Here is a 20,255-nt window from a genome sequence, read left to right as displayed (position 1 = left end):
TGTTACTTTGTAACCAGTTTTGGCTTTGATGTCCCGAGCCTCTGTGCGCGAGCGGGTTTTGAAGAGACTCACACACACACGCACACACACACTCACACTCGCGCTCTAGTGGACAGAAGCAGAACTGCAGCTTCTTCACTGCGTCTTCTTCTCGCCCTCTAGTGATTAGAGTAAAGAGCCGTTAATCATACAGACATTTGTGCTGATGTGACCCTAATGAGACTCTACAAACCTGAAACCATGGCGTTCCCATGTTTTGCGGACATGATGCCTAAGGTAATAGTGTTTTCTGAGCATGCACCATATGCTTTTTTTAACTGTATCATGTTATTTGAAACACCCTTTAAAGGTAGGGTAAGTCATTTTTTATAAACTCTTTTTGTTATACTGGTTGAAACTCTCTTCACATCCTGATAGCAATCGATAAAAGAAATTGCTTGATATTAAAACATGTATATATATATTTCTGTCTTTAGTGTCCTATAAGACAGAAAGGCTTATTGCATTAGTAAAATAATTTAAAAGTATTTGCAAATAATATTTTATTTTTAAGTATGCATGCATTCTCTCTACATGAATCAAGGAAATTATAGCATATTTTCTATTCAAAAAGGCCAAATGCAATAATAAAAAAGTTAATCCCTTAAATCGCTTTTATAATTAATTAATTAAACTAAAATTGGGTACTTTTTTTAAAGGAATTAATTATAAAAGCGATTTAAGGGAATAAAGGAAAAGAAAGGCTTATTGTATAAGTGAAATAATTTAAAGTATTTGCAAATAATATTTTATTTTTAAGTATGCATACATTATCTCTAAATGAATCAAGGAAATTATAGGATATTTTCAATTCAAAAAGGTTGAGTAATTTGCGTCACCGGATACTTAATTTATATTAGATATATAAATATTTTATGTATAAACACATTTTTCTTAAATATATACATGCATGTGTGTATTTATACACAAAATAAATTATACAAGAACACACATATATTATGTAAACACAAACTATATATATACATTACCTTTCGTTAGGTGTAACATCAGGCAACATGGCTTAAGAGCATGCCAGTTAATAACACATTTTCAAAATCCAATCACTTAGAAAAAAGTTTTAGCACAGTGTGTTTAGTAAGTTTTAATGTGTGATTGATGCAGCAAGGAGATTCTGCAATTAATACAAATTATTTACTTTAGAAGAAAAGTATTAGCTTTAAAATGTTCTTACAGTAATTTAATTCTAGGATTTAACATTCCTTCATAAAGGCTAAATAAACATCATTAAAATATACATTTTGTATGACATTTGCATCGAGTAAAACATTTTCTCATTTTCGGTTAAACTAAACAGAGCAATGTGGTAGCTTGTTGCCGCCACAGAATAGAAAATAAAAAAGGTAGGCTAAATGCGACTTTTTATCTCACAATTCTGACTTTTTATCTCAGAATTGCATGATATTAACTCGCAATTCTAAGGGGAAAAAAGTCTTTTTTTTCTCTTAGAATTGGACTTTATAACTTGCAGTTGCCATTTTATATCTCGCAATTCTGACATCTTTTCCATATAAACTGCAATTGCGTGTTATGAAGTCAAAACTGCCTGATATAAACTCGCAATTGTGAGATAAAAAGTCGCAATTATAGGCTATCTTTTAAAATGTTCTATTCTGTGGCGGAAACAAGCTTCCATAGAGCACAGACACACGGCTCACAAGAATTGGACTTCCTTACTATAATTATATAGAAAACACCAGTGGTAAAAGTAAAGTCAAATATTTAAAGAGGTTATTTGTAGAAATTAAGAAACGCTTATTAGCGACACTGGTGGCCGTTATGAGAACTGCAGCAGCACTTATTGCTCGTGCTCACAATTGTAGTAAAGTACAAGAGACTGAACGTGATTCAAGGCCTTGATATCTTTTTTTCCCTTCTCTTATAAGTAAATAAAAGCTGGAAATGCCTTTGCAGCGATAATCCAACATCCGAGAGCGATGTTTACATGAATATGTAAATCCTCTCAATAAGCCGCCATTAAGAAAGCATCTGATCGTATCGATGTGGATGTGTTTACGTTAGGCTACATGATCTATGCGATTCACCCGCATCATGTCAACAGATGAGCTAATTAAAATTACACTGCATGATACTAGTTAGATTATTAAGTATATTTGAAGGAAAGAAAAGCTCTCAGGAGCGCGTAAACGTCATATCCTTTTGATTTTCGCGGCAAAAACGTCCCGAGTCCTTCACATAAAAATCAGTATGGCTTTCAAAGTCAACCTAGAAAGTTGGGGAAGGTCTCGTTTTTAAGTTTCGCTACAAGTTGTTCACACATTGGCAATAAAAAAAGCGATTAATAACGATTTCGTACATATAGTTTCATTGTAGATCATACACAATTAATGCTGGGTACACACCAAAAGATTTTTTACATCTTATAAGATTTTCAAAATGTGATAGACCACAAACATGAGGACAAAAAATCCTAGATTTAAGCATTTTGCTCCTATAGTGTGTGGTGTGCCATGATGTGACAAAGACAGCACACCACACACAAACAGATTTTCAACCAGATTCTCGACTGTGAACACAGGAAATCTCACAAAAGCTCGCGAGACTTCAGAATAAGCATGTCGGATGATATGCAGGAAGAAATTATGATGATAGTGTTTGATGAATGATTTTCACAGAAAATTCACATAAAAAAAAAAAACATTGTACCCACCATTATATATAACCTTTTATACAGAAATATATTCATTCTTTATTGTCTTAATTTATTCTTTATTGTATTTATTTTCTCTTTAGAAAAAGTTAGCCTATTTAATCCCTCACTGAACCCTTAGCCTATAACACTCAGCTTCCTGCGTGTGTGTGTGTGTGTGTGTGAGAATGACCGTCTTCCATCATCTCACTTTCTGATTGGATATTGTTTCGCTTCACGTGATAATCTCCAGAACGTTCGCACGTTTGTCCTCGGGGTTCCCCACACACATCAGGATTTCTGATCGTAAATATTAAACATGTTTAATATTTACGATTCGCGATCGGGGCGGCTCCGACGTTCTTCCGAGCAGGTTCGGACACTCTTAACACACCTCACACCAAGGGAAAATCTGATAAGATAATCTGTTGAACCATCAAGATAATCGGGACATAGCTAGGATTGTCGGAAGGGGGGAAATCGGCCCAAAATCAGCCCGATTATCTTTTGGTGTGTACCCAGCATTAGACAATGAAGCAACGACACATGCATTGGGTGAAAGAAAGCAACATTTATTTGTAAAGTTACAAGTACATACTGTGGGGGGTGAAAACTCTTTCCACAAAACAAAATCCTGAATTATACTTAATATCCTGATATTTTTCCAATGTCCCTCTTCAATGCAAGTTAATTTATTGTACATTTCCATCAAATCTGATATCTGAATGCAATCCTCTCAAGCACTTCAGGCATGATCTCTTCATCATACTCTGTTCATAACCAGAATATATATATATCACTATGGATCACCTTGGCCTGAATATCTCATTGTCATTGGCAACCATTTGGCTGATGTTATATCAAATCTGAGCATTGATATATTTACAGTTGAAGTATGAAAAGTGAACACAAAACTGTTTTAAGGAATTTTAGAGAACGGGTTCACTCTAAAAGAAGAGGTTAACATGGAAAAGACGGAATATCAGTCGCTAAACGTCAAACGTCTGTGTTACAACATTTTTGCAACGTTGGGTTATGAATGAATCATGATTGTCTTGTGGGCAAAGAAAAAGTAAAGCATATGTGAGCTTAAAATGAATCTGTGGCTTGATGCTTATAAAATGCGAGTTGGGTGATACTTCTAAGTAATATTAAACAGTCAAAAGTGTTGCAAATATGGAGTGACAGCAAAGGTATAAACACTCCAAAGTAAAAGTACAAAGTTGAGGCGACTGGCATCGGTCGGAAAACAGATGTTAAAAAAGCTGCCATAAAACTCTGAATGGGTCCGTGGAAACCAAATAAAGTGGAGCAATTTCCACACAGAGAGGTTACGAGAAATTCACGTCAGATCGTACAAATAAAAATGAGCTACTAAGAAGGGGGAGGAAAAAAAACAAAAAAAAGCAAATAAGCAACTAGAACAGGGGGGAAAACAAAGCAAAACTACAATCTATCACTAATAATAATAATAATAATGATAATAATAATGAGGAAGGGCAGTCTGGAAACATACACACACACACACCCCTCTGGTTGGCGATTACCGCCGCTCTCATTGACATCATCATCATCATAAAGCAAGAGAGCACGACGGCGCCTCTTACGGTCAGACACATAAACAGCGAGAATCTCACCTGTCTGTCCTTCGCATGGGTCTCCGATCTCCTGCTTTCTCTCAGGTGCAACCGCTCATTTTCACCTTTAACTAAAGCGACTGGGGCGCAACAATATTATGATGGCGTCCTGATTGGACAGAATAGAAGTGGGAGGGGTTTACTGTGATTGACACGTGTCTCATCTCATAATAAATCACATTTCAGCAACTGATGATCAGAAGTTTCTAACCCTTGGAAACCTGATTGTGACTATTTTTTGACTGACCAAGGCAAGAATCCTGTTGGTTTTGATTGATTTTTTTAATTTTTTTGTAGCAAGGTAAGAGATTTAAGAAGCCACATCTAAATCAAGCAGGCTAATCGAGTGGTTCTACTTCACTGTTTATTCTAGTTAAACCAAAAAAAAAAATTTTAAAAGAGGAAAATAAGAAAGGATAGATCCGTCGGCCCCATCCGCGTCAGCTCTGCAGAGACCGAACGTTTTAAAAGAAAAGAGAAAGCCATTTCTACCCCTTTTTTGCTTTCGCAAAATCACCTAGCAGAGAGCGGCTAAGATGTGACGGGCCTTCGGATACACGGCACCTCTTACCCTCCTTCTTCAGGCGGAAAACTTTCCTCAAAGTTGAATCGTCCTTCAGAGTGCCCTAGCACCTTTTCGTTGGAGACCAGCGTGCTCGGGAAAACGCGAAATTAAACGCAAAAAACACTCGTCCGTTCTCTCAGAGATGTTCGGTGGCAGAACCTGAATGTCAGATCTCAACTTTGAGGGGAACACTATTTTCCCCCAAAATCAGCTGCTTGAAAAGCGTTTATAATTACTTTAAATACGTCACCCCCTCTCTCAGCTCGTGGAGACGACAGAGCAAGCGTGGTTTTTGCAGGTAAGTTTTAAGAGAACTTCATCTTTTACTCCTCCCTCTGTTGGCAGGGCAAGGCCTGAGGCTGACGTCGGCAGCCAGGCGAGAGAGAGAGGAGGCCGGGAAGGGTCCCTGCGCTCCAGGAGCCTCCTCCACGTTGCGGAGTTGCAGATCGAAGATCTCGTGTTTCGTCTCCTCCTAACACTGCGTCTCCCCTCTCCTTCCCCGTCCTCAACGAGTGGTGGATGTAATCCGCCACTCACACGTTCTCTTTCGTCCTGTCCAGCTTTACTCCCCTCCTGTGATTGGTTTGATTCTCTCCTGTTGCTCTCACACCATGGTGCTTCAGTTGTAACAGTGGTAAACGGGCATCCATGTTTGTTCTTTTTTTATATTTACCCATATTTAAAATGCTGATGAACTAAGCTCAGCACAGGCCTAGCTCCTGTTCCAACAACCTGCGGACACAGGCAGAGACACACATGTTTTATTACATGCATTAATAGCCAGACAGAAGAGCAAACTGGAATGCTTTTATAAAATAAAAATGCTTTTAAAATAGATTGGCCCATCATTTTAAAAGTGAGACAATAATAATAATACTGTGGTGTGCTGCAGTGGTAACAAAAGCCCTATTCGGACGGGATTAACTTCACAAGGGTGGATGGAGTGATGTAATCTTACCACAGGACGTCTGTAATATTAATGGCCAATTCACACGGGATAAGAGATCTCAGTAAAACTAGCAGAAGTGGGAGAGTAACTCGATTTGCGCATCGCCGTCACTCCTGTTGTCATGTGTATTACGCTGCTTCCTGATATTATGTGCGCAAACATAACCTATATTTATATATATATATAAAACAGTTATGTCCGGTCGAACGATGTATTAATTATCTTCAGATTGGATTGTGTTGGTAATAGGCACTTACCTAACGCTAAAAGATATTTCGTGCCTCTAACAAGTGCTGTCGATCTTCTCTCTGATCTGAATGGTGTGTGTAAAACACTTGAGTTTTGCCACAGACTCGTCCCAGCGTCTAGAACGCAACTGAATGCCTTTTCAAGCGTCTCCATACTTGAAAAACTACTTTTAAACAGGAAATATGTACGTACATTTACATCGGGTCTATTCACACGGGATTAGTATCACCTGAGGTCATTTTTCCGGACCTTTTTACTGAAGGTAAAAGTCGCCGCAATCTTTCCTGACATTGTCCGTCATGATCACTGAGATGCACATTCAGACAGGACTTAAAATCACAGAGAAGCTCTGGTGATTATTACTTTACCCCACCACTCCATGTTACACTAGTCCCGTCCGAATAGGGCTAAAGTCTCTGATTCATGTGTATAGACAAAAAACAGCACATAATATGAAATATATTTTCTGTTTTGTGTCCAGGCATCACTCACACCAACCAGACGAGTAAATTAATGTACACTATCATTCAAAAGTTTGGCGTTGCTAAGATTGTATTGTTTTTGAAATGCTCACCAATCATGCATTTATTTGATCATAAATATTTAAAATAGCTTTTTTCTATTGTAATACATGTTAAAATGTAATTTATTCATGTGTCACATGATCCTTCAAAAATCATTCTAATATGATGATTTGCTGCTCAAGAAACTGATCTTTTTTTTTTTCAGGATTCTTTGATGAATAGAAAGTTCAAAAGAACAGCGTTTATTTGAAACAGAAACTTTTGTAACATTATAAATGCCTTTAATGTCACTTCTTTTGATTATTTAATGCATCCTTGCTGAATAAAAGTATACATTTCTTACAATATATATATCTATTACTGACCCCAAACTTTTAAATGGTAGTGTATGTGTGTGTGTGTGTGTGTGTGTGTGTGTGTGTGTGTGTGTGTGTGTGTGTGTGTGTGTGTGTGTGTGTGTGTGTCTTACACTCTAGTACTGTGAGAGTCCAGTCACTCCTCCGTGCTGATAAGCCCGTTCGCCCTGGTAGGTTGAATCCTGGGAGAGCGCCACATCCATCTGGGATTTGAACTCATCACCCAGGTAGCTGTCCTGTTTCACACAAAAGACCCACACAACTTTAACACAGACTCAAGTGGCTTACATCTTATATACAATAGTGGAACTTCAATAAGCAAACCATATTCAAGCAATTACATGTTTCATAAATAAAACACTGATCTTGACTGAGAACTGCTGTTTGCTTCATTAGGCGTGTTTGCATTACAGATTTGTGCAAACATTTTGCAATATTTTCTAAATGTCGATAAAAATCTATTGCAGAAACGACGATGTTTCCTTTAATCAATGTTATGCAACTAAAACATCATTTTAAGTCATTCCAAAAATCATGGCAACAGATGTATATATAACATAATATCCCAGCCACCACACTAGCCATTATTTTTATTTGGCAAGGAAAGCCCCTTATACTTGTGAGCGGCTCATATGAGGTGTTTGAGTGTTTCTCCCTCATTTCTGCTTCGAGGTCTTGATAAATTGTGGCATTTCTTTGTTGTTGAGAATCCAGTATTCCCATGATACTTTTGTCTTTTATGAGTTTAATAAAGAACTCTGTGTCGTCTTCTGCACAAGCATAGCACGCATTTCTTTAAAGAATGACTTTTACATACGCCAGGTGACCTGTAAATGTGAAAAAACCATTGCAGATCTTTAATATATTCCTTTTTCCAGTTGCCTGTAAAACCATCTCATTCGAGCGTAAAAACGTTTTTGCGACATATGGGAGTTTTAAGCGAAATTGGCGTGTTTCTATTGGGTGTATTTTCAATTCGCAATTTGAAGGGTAATGGAAACGCGGCTATTTATGATTTGGGCAATAATAGATCATGTCTTTTTTAAAAAAAAGAATAATCATAATGGCATTTTGCACTACATCCTTTTTAAGAGGTTAAACAAATTGACAGGTATCTTGAAAAGACAATAGGTCTGTGTGAATATATTCATGGCTAAAGGAGCCTGTGACAACATTTAAGATAATTTAGCTCTGAAATATACTAAAGAATAATGGTAAAATCCTGTCAGACATGGTCCCAATAATTTAAAAGGCACCTAACATGCTTGTGTGACATCATTTAGAACAAAATCAGGCCAAAATGAAGTTTGTTTGGAGTTCGTTTCAGGAGTTTGAAAAATGTCAGAGCATCACTAGTACTTGGCTCTTTTTTAAAATGGCGGGTGCTGGTGTTTCGCATGTGTTCGGCCAATCAGTGCACACTTACAGTACAGGTAGTTCGCATTGTGCTGGTTTAGACCCTACTCTGAATTAGGAGCTATTTTAGTTCCCCCAAAAGGGGTTCCTAGACCTAAAATCGTTCCTAGTTCCTGCGGTGCGAACACGCCAAAAACCGGGTCCTTCCGCCATTAGTTCTAGGAACTACGACAAGGTTCCTCTGGTGCGAAAGCCCCTATTGCAATGCATTACTTCTAAAAGTAACATTCCCCAACACTGCTAGCAAAAATATGAACTGGTAAACAAGCATAACATGGGCACTTGAAACTCAAATGCTGATGTTGCACACTGAGTCTGAAATTTTCATATGCTTTTTTTTGTATTCGTATTCGAACCCGATCCGATTTTTTTTTTAATGACGGACGAAAGTTTCGGAGGCCGTGTGTAAGCGTGATTGACATAACGTGAGGGCGTATTTATTTTTTAATGTGCGAAAATTTCGGACTCCATGTGCAAGGACCTTAAAGTCCTTTTTTTTTCTCCATTAGGTCACCTGATGGAGTTTTTTCGGTTCCTTGCCACTGTTGCCTTTGGCTTGCTCAGTTGGGGATATTTTGGGAATATTTATTTTATCAATTTTATCAATCAATAAATTTCACTAGAAACAAACCTTGTTGTATTATTTTAATTTAATACTGTGAAGCTGCTTTAATACAATCTGTATTGTGAAAAGCGCTATACAAATATTATTATACAAGTAAAGTGTGTGTACCTGTGAGAGCTCAGGCTGGGACAGGCCAGGCTGGCTCATCTGTGAAGGCTGGCTCATGGTGATGTAGCCCTGGGTCAGAGGACCCTGGGAGAAGGGCTGGGACACCAGATCCTGACTGGCCTGGCTGCTCGGCATGTTGGCCTGCCCACTGCCATGGTTCCCCGTGCCACGGTTCCTCTGGCGACCTCCACGACCCCCGGTCTTACCTTTAGGAGCACCGCGACCTGTGAGCAGCGAGAGAACGGATTAATATCGGGATCAGTGTTATTTTACTATCATTAAGATACTAATATAGCTTTCATGAATATTTTGAGCTTTTATTTTAATGTTTTCCATTTTAATTTTAATTTAAAGTTTAAGTAATTTTGGTGCGTTTAAAAATTATGTCTAAAGGTTTTTTTAAAATACATTTTTACTTTTTAGTTATTTTAGCACATCGAGTTAAACTAAATGAAAAAGGATTTTTTCCTTTAAATTTAAAAGCATTAGTTTTTAAAATTTTAAATTAGCTTTTATTTTTAGATTTTCCATTTTCTTTTTAGTTGAAGTTTTAGTAAATTTGCTTTTTTTAAATTAGGTTTCCATGTTTATCAATGATTTTTATTTTAGCTTTCAGTACATCATGATAAATGAAAATGAGAAATGTTTTCTTGGCAACTAGCTGAAATAAAATAAGTTTATTATATTTTATTCCAGTTAGCATTTATTTAATTTAAAGTAACATATGTTTTTTTTAAATGCTTTTAGTTTTAGTTAACTATAATAACCCTGATCGTGATTTGATTCTGCTTCACCTCTTATTGCTCGATTAACAACATTATTCTCCATCTCTTTTCTAAAGGCCAGTTTCTACACTATTGTGGAATTGTTTTGAACAAAAAAAAGTCCACTTATAATGTTAGTCAATGTTTCCAGCTCAAAAACAGTTGTAATTCAGTGTTTTTGGGGTGTTTTCTCTCACCTGCAGCGGGTCCGTTCACCTGGCCCAGGTACCCGGGCGGAGGCATGGGCGGCATGACAAGATTGAATGGGATGGGAATGTTCATGGAGCCCATAGGGTTCGGTCCGGTCCCGATCATGCCAACCTGATCATGGGTCTGGAAGTACATATTAGATGGACGACCTGTAAAAGACACAATGAGTGACACATTACATTTCACAAAATAAACATTTCAAAAGCAGGTTCATCATTAAAACAACAGAATAACACAGGAATCATCTGGCTGATGCTTAAAGGAACACGCTGACTTTTTGGGACTTCCACATTACAATTTAGAGTGATCTGTTATGAGGTTATTTATTTCAGAAATGTACATATACAAAAATCACACAGTTAGCTAAATATTTATTAATTTAAACAATGTAATAATTTAAGGCAGAAACAATGAGCTCATTGAAGAAATGAGTTCGTTAACAAATGATTATGACAATATTAATAAGCTTATGATCGTATTCTCACCAGTGTTGCTGCGGTCATACACAGATCCAGGAATCATGGCCTCTCTCGCATCATACATGGCAGTACTCATGAAACGTGCTCCCTGAAACACACAATTCCACTATTAGGAGGAGGATTTTGCTACTTATGTGTGTTTTGGTTCTTCCTTCGAAATGTATTGGTCACTTTGGGAGTGATAATGTGAAAATGAGATGTTACAGATGCATTTAAAGTCCCCCTGTGGTGAAAATCCAGCTTTTAATGTTGTTTATGTGTCTATGTGGTATTTTTAATGTCCTTTAAGACAAAGCATGTGTAAATTCATAAGTCGACAGCTTTGATGAGTATTTCCTCCTTAAAACTGCAGTGAACCAAAGACAGTCTCAAAAACACGCTTTGAAATCGCTGGTGTTTCTGACGTCACAAACTACCTTGTAACCAATCAGATCAACCAGTGGATCTCTGAGCTGAGTGAGTGAGTGGAGGCGGGGCTCATTTGCATATTCATAGAACCAAGCATACTAAATGAGGCAAGGGTGTCGAGTTACAGTCAAGCTATTATAAGCCATGAAGATTTTTTTCCCAAGAAAATATGTAATTTTGGTGATCAAAGATGAGTTTAAGTGATAAAATGATTGACTACAGGGAGACTTTAAGCACTTAAAATGCTTATTTCACGCTGCATTATGCAATTGCTTTTTATTAAAATGAAACTGTAATTAACCAGCATGTCATAAACGTAAAAGACTATTTCTGAGCCAGAGGAAATCTTTGATATGTCGTCTATACTCACAGGGTTGATGGTGTTGACCAGCTTGCGTGGTTTGCTGAACTGCATGAGACTCTCTCTCAGGTTGTTGAGCGGACCCTCCACCAGAACCTTCTGCTCCTTGTAGTAATTCAGCAGGTGGTTCCACAAAGGCTGCTTGGACAGAGCCTTAGGATTGCCCACAATGATCACGCCATATCTGTGTACACACACACAAAATTGTGCATATAATCAGTGCAATTCTCCTACATTATACACACATTTTCCATCTGCTGTTGTTACCTGGCTCTGGTTAGCGCCACATTGAGACGACGTGGGTCGTTCAGGAAGCCGATGCCCTGGTGCTCATTAGCTCTGACACAAGACAGGATGATGAAGTCCTTCTCCCTGCCCTGGAACGCATCTACACTGGCGATCTCCACCTCCTGTAGACACACAGAGGTCAATACATCACATCACCGTGTGCCAAACAGACATTAATCTACAGCCCCGTGTCTCTATCTAATCATCTTTAAGCAAATGCAAGGAAATGGTCTTTTCTTCTCACCCTAATTTTTGCCAAAGTCTAAATGTAAGAATCGGGGTCCATATTCAAAGAATTCTTCTTAAGAAGTAAAGATATATCCAGTAATTCTTGAAAAATTCTCAAATATCTGGTAACACTTTACTCTACTGAGCCTTTATGTATAATTCATTATAAAAAGGTATGCATTATGTACGTTATAATGCATTTTATTTTTAAATTAAAATGCATTATAATATTCACAGATTCCTTGTTACATCTGAAATTGGTTGTTTTTAACATGCATTATACTTTCTAAAGGTGTATTATAACTGTCTGTAGTTGCAATTATTCATGAGACCATGCAATGCATTATAAGGTGCAATACAAGGCATAATGCATTTTTTATAATGCAATATATATATATAAAGGCTTTAAGTAAAGTGTTGCTGATTATTTTTAAGAATTTAAATTATAATTTTTTTTTAAAGAACATTCTTAAGAAGTTTTTTGGGAATAGAAATTATTTATAAAGTTAAGGCGAGACACTACAGGTGAATAGGGTAAATTGTTTAACTAGAAGATATCACCATGAAACTTTCCCAGTTGATTACCTACATTAAGATGAGGAAAAAAAATGAATTACAAGTTTTCTGTAATTTAATGTTTAAATATGCAAATTAGGCAATATCTAATTAAATATGCACTAATTTGCATATATTTTAAAGAACGAAATCTGAGTATTGGATAAAGCCATTTAAAAAATTATTTACGCCATGTTTTTTGGAATAAAATGTTATATAAATCAGGCTAGGAATAATATATTTACAAATCCCTCTGTAAGTGTCTTCATAATATAACTAGGTACAAGACTGGAAAGTGTGGTGTATATCGGTGCTACTGAAGTGGAGATTTCAGACTTGGAGTGTGAGAGAAAAGTCATTTTGAGGAAACGTGCTTTAAAGATTTATATTGGTTATATTGGTTGCTGATAAAAAGGAAATGACCATATTTGGATCCGACAGCATTGTACAGGAGAGAGAGAGCTTTCTAACGGTGTATGTGATGATTTAGTAAACCAACTTTTGTTGAATTTATGAGAAATCTACAGACGCAAACAGACAAAGTGTTGTAAAATAAAGACCTAAATGTGTATTTCTCACTTTTTTTCACTACAAGTCTGAAAGAAGAATATCCCAAAATCTCAAAATTGACCAGTGAAAAAAAACAAAACAATGTTTTTGCCTGCCGTGTCTCGCCTTTTTTGACATAAGATTTTTATTTTTTAAAACTATTTAGTGAATCCAGCCCCAGAACAGAGTTGGGTTCAATAGCTTGGGCTGAAATGCATCTGCAAGCATGTTTAAAAGCGGTTTTGACTCTGTACCTGGTAGAGTTTGGTGTGCAGCGAGCCGCTGAACTGCATGTACTGCACCAGGTAAGAGCGCTGGCCCTCGTACGGCGTGATAATGCCAATCTGGTCAGGTTTGGCTCCGGCCTTCAGCAGACGGGTGGTGATCTTCTCCACGTTAGCAGCTTCAGTCCTGAAAACAGAGACATGATTTTATCAGACCGGCCCGTTGAATGAGCTTTATCCAATGTTGGTAATGCGTTTATGAACAAGCTTATGAATTTTCAAAGGTTTCTGTGATTCCAGTAATCACAAATAACCACAGACTTCATCACCATAAAATCTGTTCTGCTTTGCATTTGATTTGCACATTTTTACAGGAAGCAGTCAACTATTAAAAAAAGTGTTTTTGATTTCAGACCGAATTACTATAACATGATTCCGTTCTTTACTGAGGTTGAAAATTATACTGTGGTAAAGATTTTTCATATCGTCCTCCTCCAAGTAATTTAATCAGGAACTGCTATAAGGTCAACACATAATGATTCAATCCCCCAGTGAGCAAGCCAGGAGATGTATTGTTTATCTGACGGAAATATTCAATGAGAAATATTCAATTATGAATCTTGCAAACTTAGCCAAATTTGACCAGTGACTAAACTCACCCTGACTTCCAGAAAAGGCATAAAGTCTTGCCGTTCTGAGAAAGCTCTTGGCATTTTTGTGTGCAATGTGCATCAGATACTTGTGGTGCATGTCTTTTTGAGAAAGGGATATCACATGCAAACGTACCTGTTGAGATAGGAGGTGCCAGAGCTTGCGATCTCCTCCTGACCCTGAGTCACGTAGAAAAACATGGGCTTATCCGGCTGAGGCCACTGGAAGTCAAAGCCTTTCTTGATGCGATCCGCTGAAGAGCAACAGATCATTATTAATGTGGCGGCAAAAGTTCAATATATACTACCGGTCAATAAATACAATTTAAAATAACTTCTATTTTAATATATTTTAAAATGTAATTTATTGAAGCTGAATTTCTGGCAGATTTTTTTTTTTTTTTTTTAATGCATTTGTTTAATATTAATGTTACAAAGCAGTTACAAAACGATTTGAAAAATGTTACAAAAGATTCTATTTCAAATAAACGCTGTTCTTTTGAACTTTCTATTCATCAAAGAATCCTTAAAAAAACACACACAAAAAAACATGTTTCCACAGAAATATTAAGCAGAAAAACTTGTTTTCAACATTGATAATAATTGAGCACCAAATCAGTATATTAGAATGATTTCTGGAAGATCTTGAAACAGTGAAGACTGGAGAAGTGATGAGACATTTTAAAATATACTGGAGAAGACATTTTAAAATATATTACAATAGAAATCAATTTTATTTTGTAATAATATTTCACAATATTACTGTGATCTAATAAATGCACTTTTGGTGCACAGAAGAGACTTCTATCAAAACATACATTTAAAAAAGATCTTAATTGTGACCCATAGTGTATAACAAAACAAATCTATCTATACTGACCAGATCGAACCTAATGCAACCGTGTGAGAACTATATGCAAAGCGAAAATAACGTACCGGCGGTGACCCCGTTCTGCAGAGAACCCTCGTAGAAGATATTTGAAGGGAAAGCGCTGAGTGCCGGGTGCATGCGGTACTGCACCTGCAGACGGATGGGTCTGATGCCCAGAACCACCAGCCTCTCAAACAGAGACTGAGAGAGACCTGCTTTAGCCGCCTTCTTGCACATGACCACAGGACCCAGCTGACAGTGGTCACCCACCAGAATCAGCTGTCAGAGAGAGAGCACAGGACAGTTACAACTAGAGAAAATATACAAGAGTGTATACATACATTTCAAGTACCGTATTTTCCGGAATATAATAAAATTAAAAAAATGTAATCTCTGAAACCAGCTCAATTTATATTCCAAAGCGACTAACACAATGAAATTAACTTTAAGCATGCAAAGTGCACACACATATTTATATAAAAGTTTAATGGTCCACTTTTATTCTGGTTGGGGATATTTGGGGATATTTAATTTAATTAATCAATCAACGATACTATTGATCAGCATTACCAAACGTGGACATTTTCCACTAGAAACAAACATTGATGTATTATTTTAATTTAATACTGTGAAGCTGCTTTGATACAATCTGTATCTATATAAATAAACTTGACTCGACTTGACACTTGTAATCCCTATAATCCCATCCTTTAATGTGGTACAGTGGAAAAACACTGTATATGAGATCATTAATGATCTTTCAACAAGTCAATTGTTGGCAAATTAAAAATGACTGGTCTGTGCATTTGTACAGAAATGTTTTATCTCACAGGTTTCAGTTTTTATCTCTCCACACATTCAACTTTAACAGTTTGTGCTTGATAGGCAAAGTAAGGCACGTCAAGTTTATTTGCATAGCATGTTTCCTACATGCTTGTAATGTTGTGGATTAAGGGGGAACTAAAAAGCATGTTTATAAAGTTATGAAAATCTTTTATTTACTGATATTTTTAATTATTTCCTGAACGTTACCTGTTTGGCCCCGAGCACCACAGGCACCATGCACTCGGGCTCCGTGGCCTGGGTGCTTTCATCGATGAGAATGGAGCGGAACTGCATCTTTGCCAGGCGAGGGTCACCCGCACCCACACATGTGCAGCAGATCACATCTGCGTTCTGAGAAAGAAGAGAGAATGAGATGTTTGCAGGCCTCTATCATGGGGATGGCATGATGGATCATGTCATGTTTGGGGTGTAACAGGACACGCTTTCATACTGAAACATTTCGGTACGGGTTTTCCGGTTTCGGCACGCATGTGTACCGAATGAAAGCAGCATTGTTTTAACAACTGCATGTGCTGAACTTTTGCAAACGCATCTGACACAATAATGGAAGGGAAAAAGTGCATTATCCACGTTGTCCTAAACATATACATTCTTGCTTACGTGCTTTATTACGCACTTCAAACTAACTCAAACAAATAAAGCGGCATGCCAGATGTGCGTGCTATTTTTAATGCATTTGTTTTCCTCGGCACATAACTTATATCTTATGGTTGTATCCTAATTTGTAAATGTTAGAAAGTCATGCAAGTATTTACATTTTGCCTAAGGGCTTGGCCTGACAGTCTCTGCACAAAAGAATGGAAGCTCAATAACTGCATAAAATGCAGTATGAAAAGAGTGTTGCGGAATATTTTAAATACTTTAAAGTTCAGTAAACTTCTTTTTAATAAAAAAATGGGAAAAATAGGCTGTTTTATGTTGTGTTTTTTCCTCCAAACCAAACCGTGACTTCAAAACCGACATACATACCGAACTGTCATTTTTGTGTATCATTAAATTGTTAAATTGCAGCACCACAGAAAAACATGCATTATTGTTTTCCACTGCCTGCAGCATCAATATAAAGCACTGAATGATCCACTTCAGACTCTAGAAACGCTTAATTTCGCATGAAATATTCCAGAATTTGGTGTCTATCTGTGTTTTAAAGTGAAGTCAGAAGGGTACCATGAGCAGCTCTCTCTCTGCGGTTCGTTTGAGAGCTCGGTAACGCTTCTCATCAGACGACGACAGCTCGCCAGTTTCGTCCTTCAGCTGCTGCAGTTTCTGCAACTCTGGCATGCTGTAGAAATGACAGGCAAACATTAATCCTCACATTGTCTAACATCTACATATGCAGCATTCAAAAACTGAAAAGATCATTGCTGGGTTAAGGGTTGTAGATTTTGAAAAACACTAAATCTGAGCAATAATAATGTTAATTCCAGCCTTAAAACCACTTACAGCACAAACAAATAAAAGGTCTAATCGTGCTTTTTTTTTTTAAATCTTGAACTCAGTGAGAACAGAAATGTCTGTACCTGTCCATGTTGCGGATCTGATTGTGCAGAGCCAGGAAAGACACCGGTGAGTCGATGGCCTCACGACTCTTAGCGCACAGACGGACCACCTTCAGCCCCGTCTGATGGATCTTCTCTGTTAGCTGGTCCACTGCGATGTTACTCGGAGCACAAACCAGCACGGGACTAAAGAAAAAAAATTGAAAAAAGAGTTGAAATCAGATATGCATTTATTGGTAACACTTTACAATAAGGTTCATTAGTTAACATTAGTTAAGTGTATTTACGTACATGAACTAACAATGAGCATTACATTTGTTACAGTATTTATTAATCTTTGTTAATGTTAGTTAATAAAAATACAGCCGTTCATTGTTTGTTCATGTTAGTTAACTAATGTTAACAAATACAACCTTTGATTTTAATGACGTATTAGTAAATGCTGAAATTAATATTAACTAAGATTAATGAATGCTGAAGTATTGTTCATTCTTAGTTTGTGTTAACTAAGGTAGTTAACTAACGAACCTTATTGTAAAGTGTTACCAAATTATATAATATGACATCTTTAGTGGACAATTACATCTGTGTGCTAAGATTCTGATTTAATATGAGCATTAACCTGAAATAAAACCGTAATCGTGATATGGCTTAGAGTGGCTTGAGCCGCTTTAATGTGCATTTGGGAACACAATCTGGATCAACCATATTCCCAGACTTCTAATGAGAAGCGCTTATCAACACAAGACAAGCTTTAAAGGCTCCCTGCGGATTTCCATCAAAATAAAGGTTAAGGTTAAAAATGAGATATATACTAGAAATATTATTATTGTAATTTTAAAGTAATGCAAAAAAAGGATAATATTTTTCTTAAATAGCCAATGTTGTTATTTTAGAGTGTAATAATGCTAAAGTAATATTTCATGTTTTTTATTTATTTAGTAATAATAATAATAATAATAATAATAATAATACTTTACAATAAGGTTCCATCTATTAACATTAGTTAACTTGAAAATTAAAAAACACTAAAGCATTTATTAAAAACACACTGTAGCCAATAATTGTATCCCTTAAAACTCATCTTTAATCACCAAAATTAATTACATAATTAAAAAATAATTCCTGGGGAAAATAAATGTTTGCCTTAAAATAGCTAGAATGTAACTCCACAACCTTGCCTCATTAGCCCCGCCTCCACTCACTCACACCAGCTCAGAGATTCACTTGCTCAACTTTACTGTAGTAATGAAGTCAAGCGGAAATACTGGTTTCATTCAACCACAAATGTTTGAACCAGAAACTAATTCGGAAGAAGTGGAAGAGCGAGTTATACAGGCTCGTCTACAAGTTGATGTATCAGAATGGTAATGCGTTTTATACTTCGTTACACAAACCATGTTCATGTTCACCATCTGAGACTCAGCATCCTTAGAAACGCTTTGAACGTCAGTGGAGAAAGGCATATAGTTCATCATAATTTACATCATATACATAATTCACCTGTCATACTGTTAAATGTACCTGATTTTTCATATCAACAGAAAAATATACCGGTATAACTTGAAACTCCCCTGCTTCACAGCATAGTTAATAATATGCTAAAGCCCGCCCACATGTTGATGTGATCGGTTATAACATATTTGTGACGTAAAGAACAAGGGCGATTTCAAACCGTGTTTTTGAGACTGTCTTTGATTCACTGCAGTTTTAAGGAGAAAATACTCAGCAATGCTGTCGACTTATGAATTTACACATGCTTTATCTTAAAGCACATTAAAAACACCACATAGACACATAAACAACATTAAAAGCTGGATTTTCACCACAGGGGGACTTTAAAATGAGTTAATGTTAATTTCAACATTTACTAATATATTATTGAAATCACAAGTTGTCTCTGTTAATATTATTTATCGGACCAGTGCTAACATGAATAACAAATGTACAGTTGTATTTTCATTACTTAATGTTAATAAATACTTTAACAAATGTATTACTCATTGTTAGTTAACACATTAAATAACATTAACTATGAGACTTTATTGAAAAGTGCTAACAACAAAAATAATGAGGTAACATTTTACAATAAGGTTCATTAGTTAAACTAACATGAACCGTTGTAACAGTTGTTACTGTATTTGTTAATCTTTGTTAACGTTAGTTAATAAAAATACATCATTGCTAGCTCATGTTAGTTCACAGTGCATTAACTAATATTAACAAAGATTTTAATAAAGTATTAGTAAATGTTGAAATTAACATTAACAAAGATTAATAAATGCTGTAAACGTGCAGTTAATTATTAGTTCGCGTTAACTAATGTTAACTAACGAACCTTATTGTAAAGTGTTAACAGTAATTGTAAGTAAATAATTCATATTTAAAATCACAATCTCAATTTTTAGCAGAAAAATCTCAAATAGATTATTTCCAGCCCTAGTATTATCCAAATTAACTCCCATGTTGAAATTGTACAACACACTGGAAACACACAGAGGCATTTATGTCTACCAGTACCACGAGAGGACGTGTCTTACCCGTTGCCCTGTCTGGCCAGATGGTAGACAATAGTGGCAGAGGTGACGGTCTTGCCGGTCCCTGGAGGGCCCTGGATCAGACTGAGGGGTCGCTGCAGGACCGTCTTCACAGCATAAACCTATATCGTGCCAGTGAGTCAATGAGTTTCAGAAGTCAAGTCAAGTCATCTTCATTTATACAGCGCTTTTAACAATATAGATCTTTCAAAGCAGCTTTACAGTGATAATAGGAAAGTAAAGTAACAGAGATTGTTTTTGGCTTTACAGCAGCTCTAGAATGAAGTTATTGCCCAGATAAAGTTAGTTTTTGATTGTTTCACTTCCGTTGCGAAGATCATAAGTTATTAAATTAGGGGCCGCTAACACGACACCGTTTTAACTGAAAGCAGAAAACTTTTAATGTGTTCTGGCTGTTCATTTGCACGACAACAGTGTTTGGCGGCTCGAGATCTCAAATTCTGAAAAAGGTTCCAAAATGCAAGTTTTGAAAAATGTAGAAAAACGTAATCATCTCCGTGTAAACTTAAAAAACGTGAATAAGGCCGTGTGTCCGCTCTGCTGAAAACGCTAGGCTAGCTATGGGCGCTTGAGAGCGTTTTGGCAGCACAGCGGGGTTTTCCAGTTGAGACGCTTTGCTTGTTATGATA

The 20,255-nt window shown here is 36.6% G+C and overlaps 2 protein-coding genes across 4 annotated transcripts in view; both read right to left on the bottom strand.

Moving 5' to 3' along the window:
- The window catches only part of LOC307161929 (homer protein homolog 3), a 39,181-nt gene extending 39,079 nt beyond the window's left edge, over positions 1-102 (bottom strand). For both annotated transcript variants that reach the window (XM_079876896.1, XM_079876897.1), the window contains exon 1: positions 1-102. This exon is cut by the window's left edge and continues 297 nt beyond it. The gene's annotated coding sequence lies outside the window, so the exon portion shown is untranslated.
- A 3,161-nt stretch (positions 103-3,263) lies between these two features.
- upf1 (UPF1 RNA helicase and ATPase) overlaps positions 3,264-20,255 on the bottom strand; it is a 30,363-nt gene continuing 13,371 nt past the window's right edge. For both annotated transcript variants that reach the window (XM_079876884.1, XM_079876885.1), the window contains exons 11-24: positions 19,609-19,727; positions 17,090-17,254; positions 16,737-16,851; positions 15,756-15,899; positions 14,789-15,002; positions 13,989-14,106; positions 13,233-13,389; positions 11,626-11,768; positions 11,368-11,542; positions 10,596-10,677; positions 10,098-10,259; positions 9,137-9,360; positions 7,101-7,223; positions 3,264-5,641 (exon numbers count right to left, since the gene is read on the bottom strand). In XM_079876884.1, the coding sequence (XP_079733010.1) occupies positions 7,104-7,223; positions 9,137-9,360; positions 10,098-10,259; positions 10,596-10,677; positions 11,368-11,542; positions 11,626-11,768; positions 13,233-13,389; positions 13,989-14,106; positions 14,789-15,002; positions 15,756-15,899; positions 16,737-16,851; positions 17,090-17,254; positions 19,609-19,727 (1,938 nt within the window). In that variant the 3' untranslated portion in view covers positions 3,264-5,641; positions 7,101-7,103. The remainder of the gene's footprint in view (positions 5,642-7,100; positions 7,224-9,136; positions 9,361-10,097; positions 10,260-10,595; positions 10,678-11,367; positions 11,543-11,625; positions 11,769-13,232; positions 13,390-13,988; positions 14,107-14,788; positions 15,003-15,755; positions 15,900-16,736; positions 16,852-17,089; positions 17,255-19,608; positions 19,728-20,255) is intronic.

Source organism: Squalius cephalus (genome assembly GCF_949319135.1).
Source record: "Squalius cephalus genome assembly, chromosome: 7".
Classification (NCBI taxonomy): domain Eukaryota; kingdom Metazoa; phylum Chordata; class Actinopteri; order Cypriniformes; family Leuciscidae; genus Squalius; species Squalius cephalus.
The sequence above is the reverse complement of the archived record's forward strand: the minus strand, read 5'-3'. Positions and strand labels throughout refer to the sequence as shown.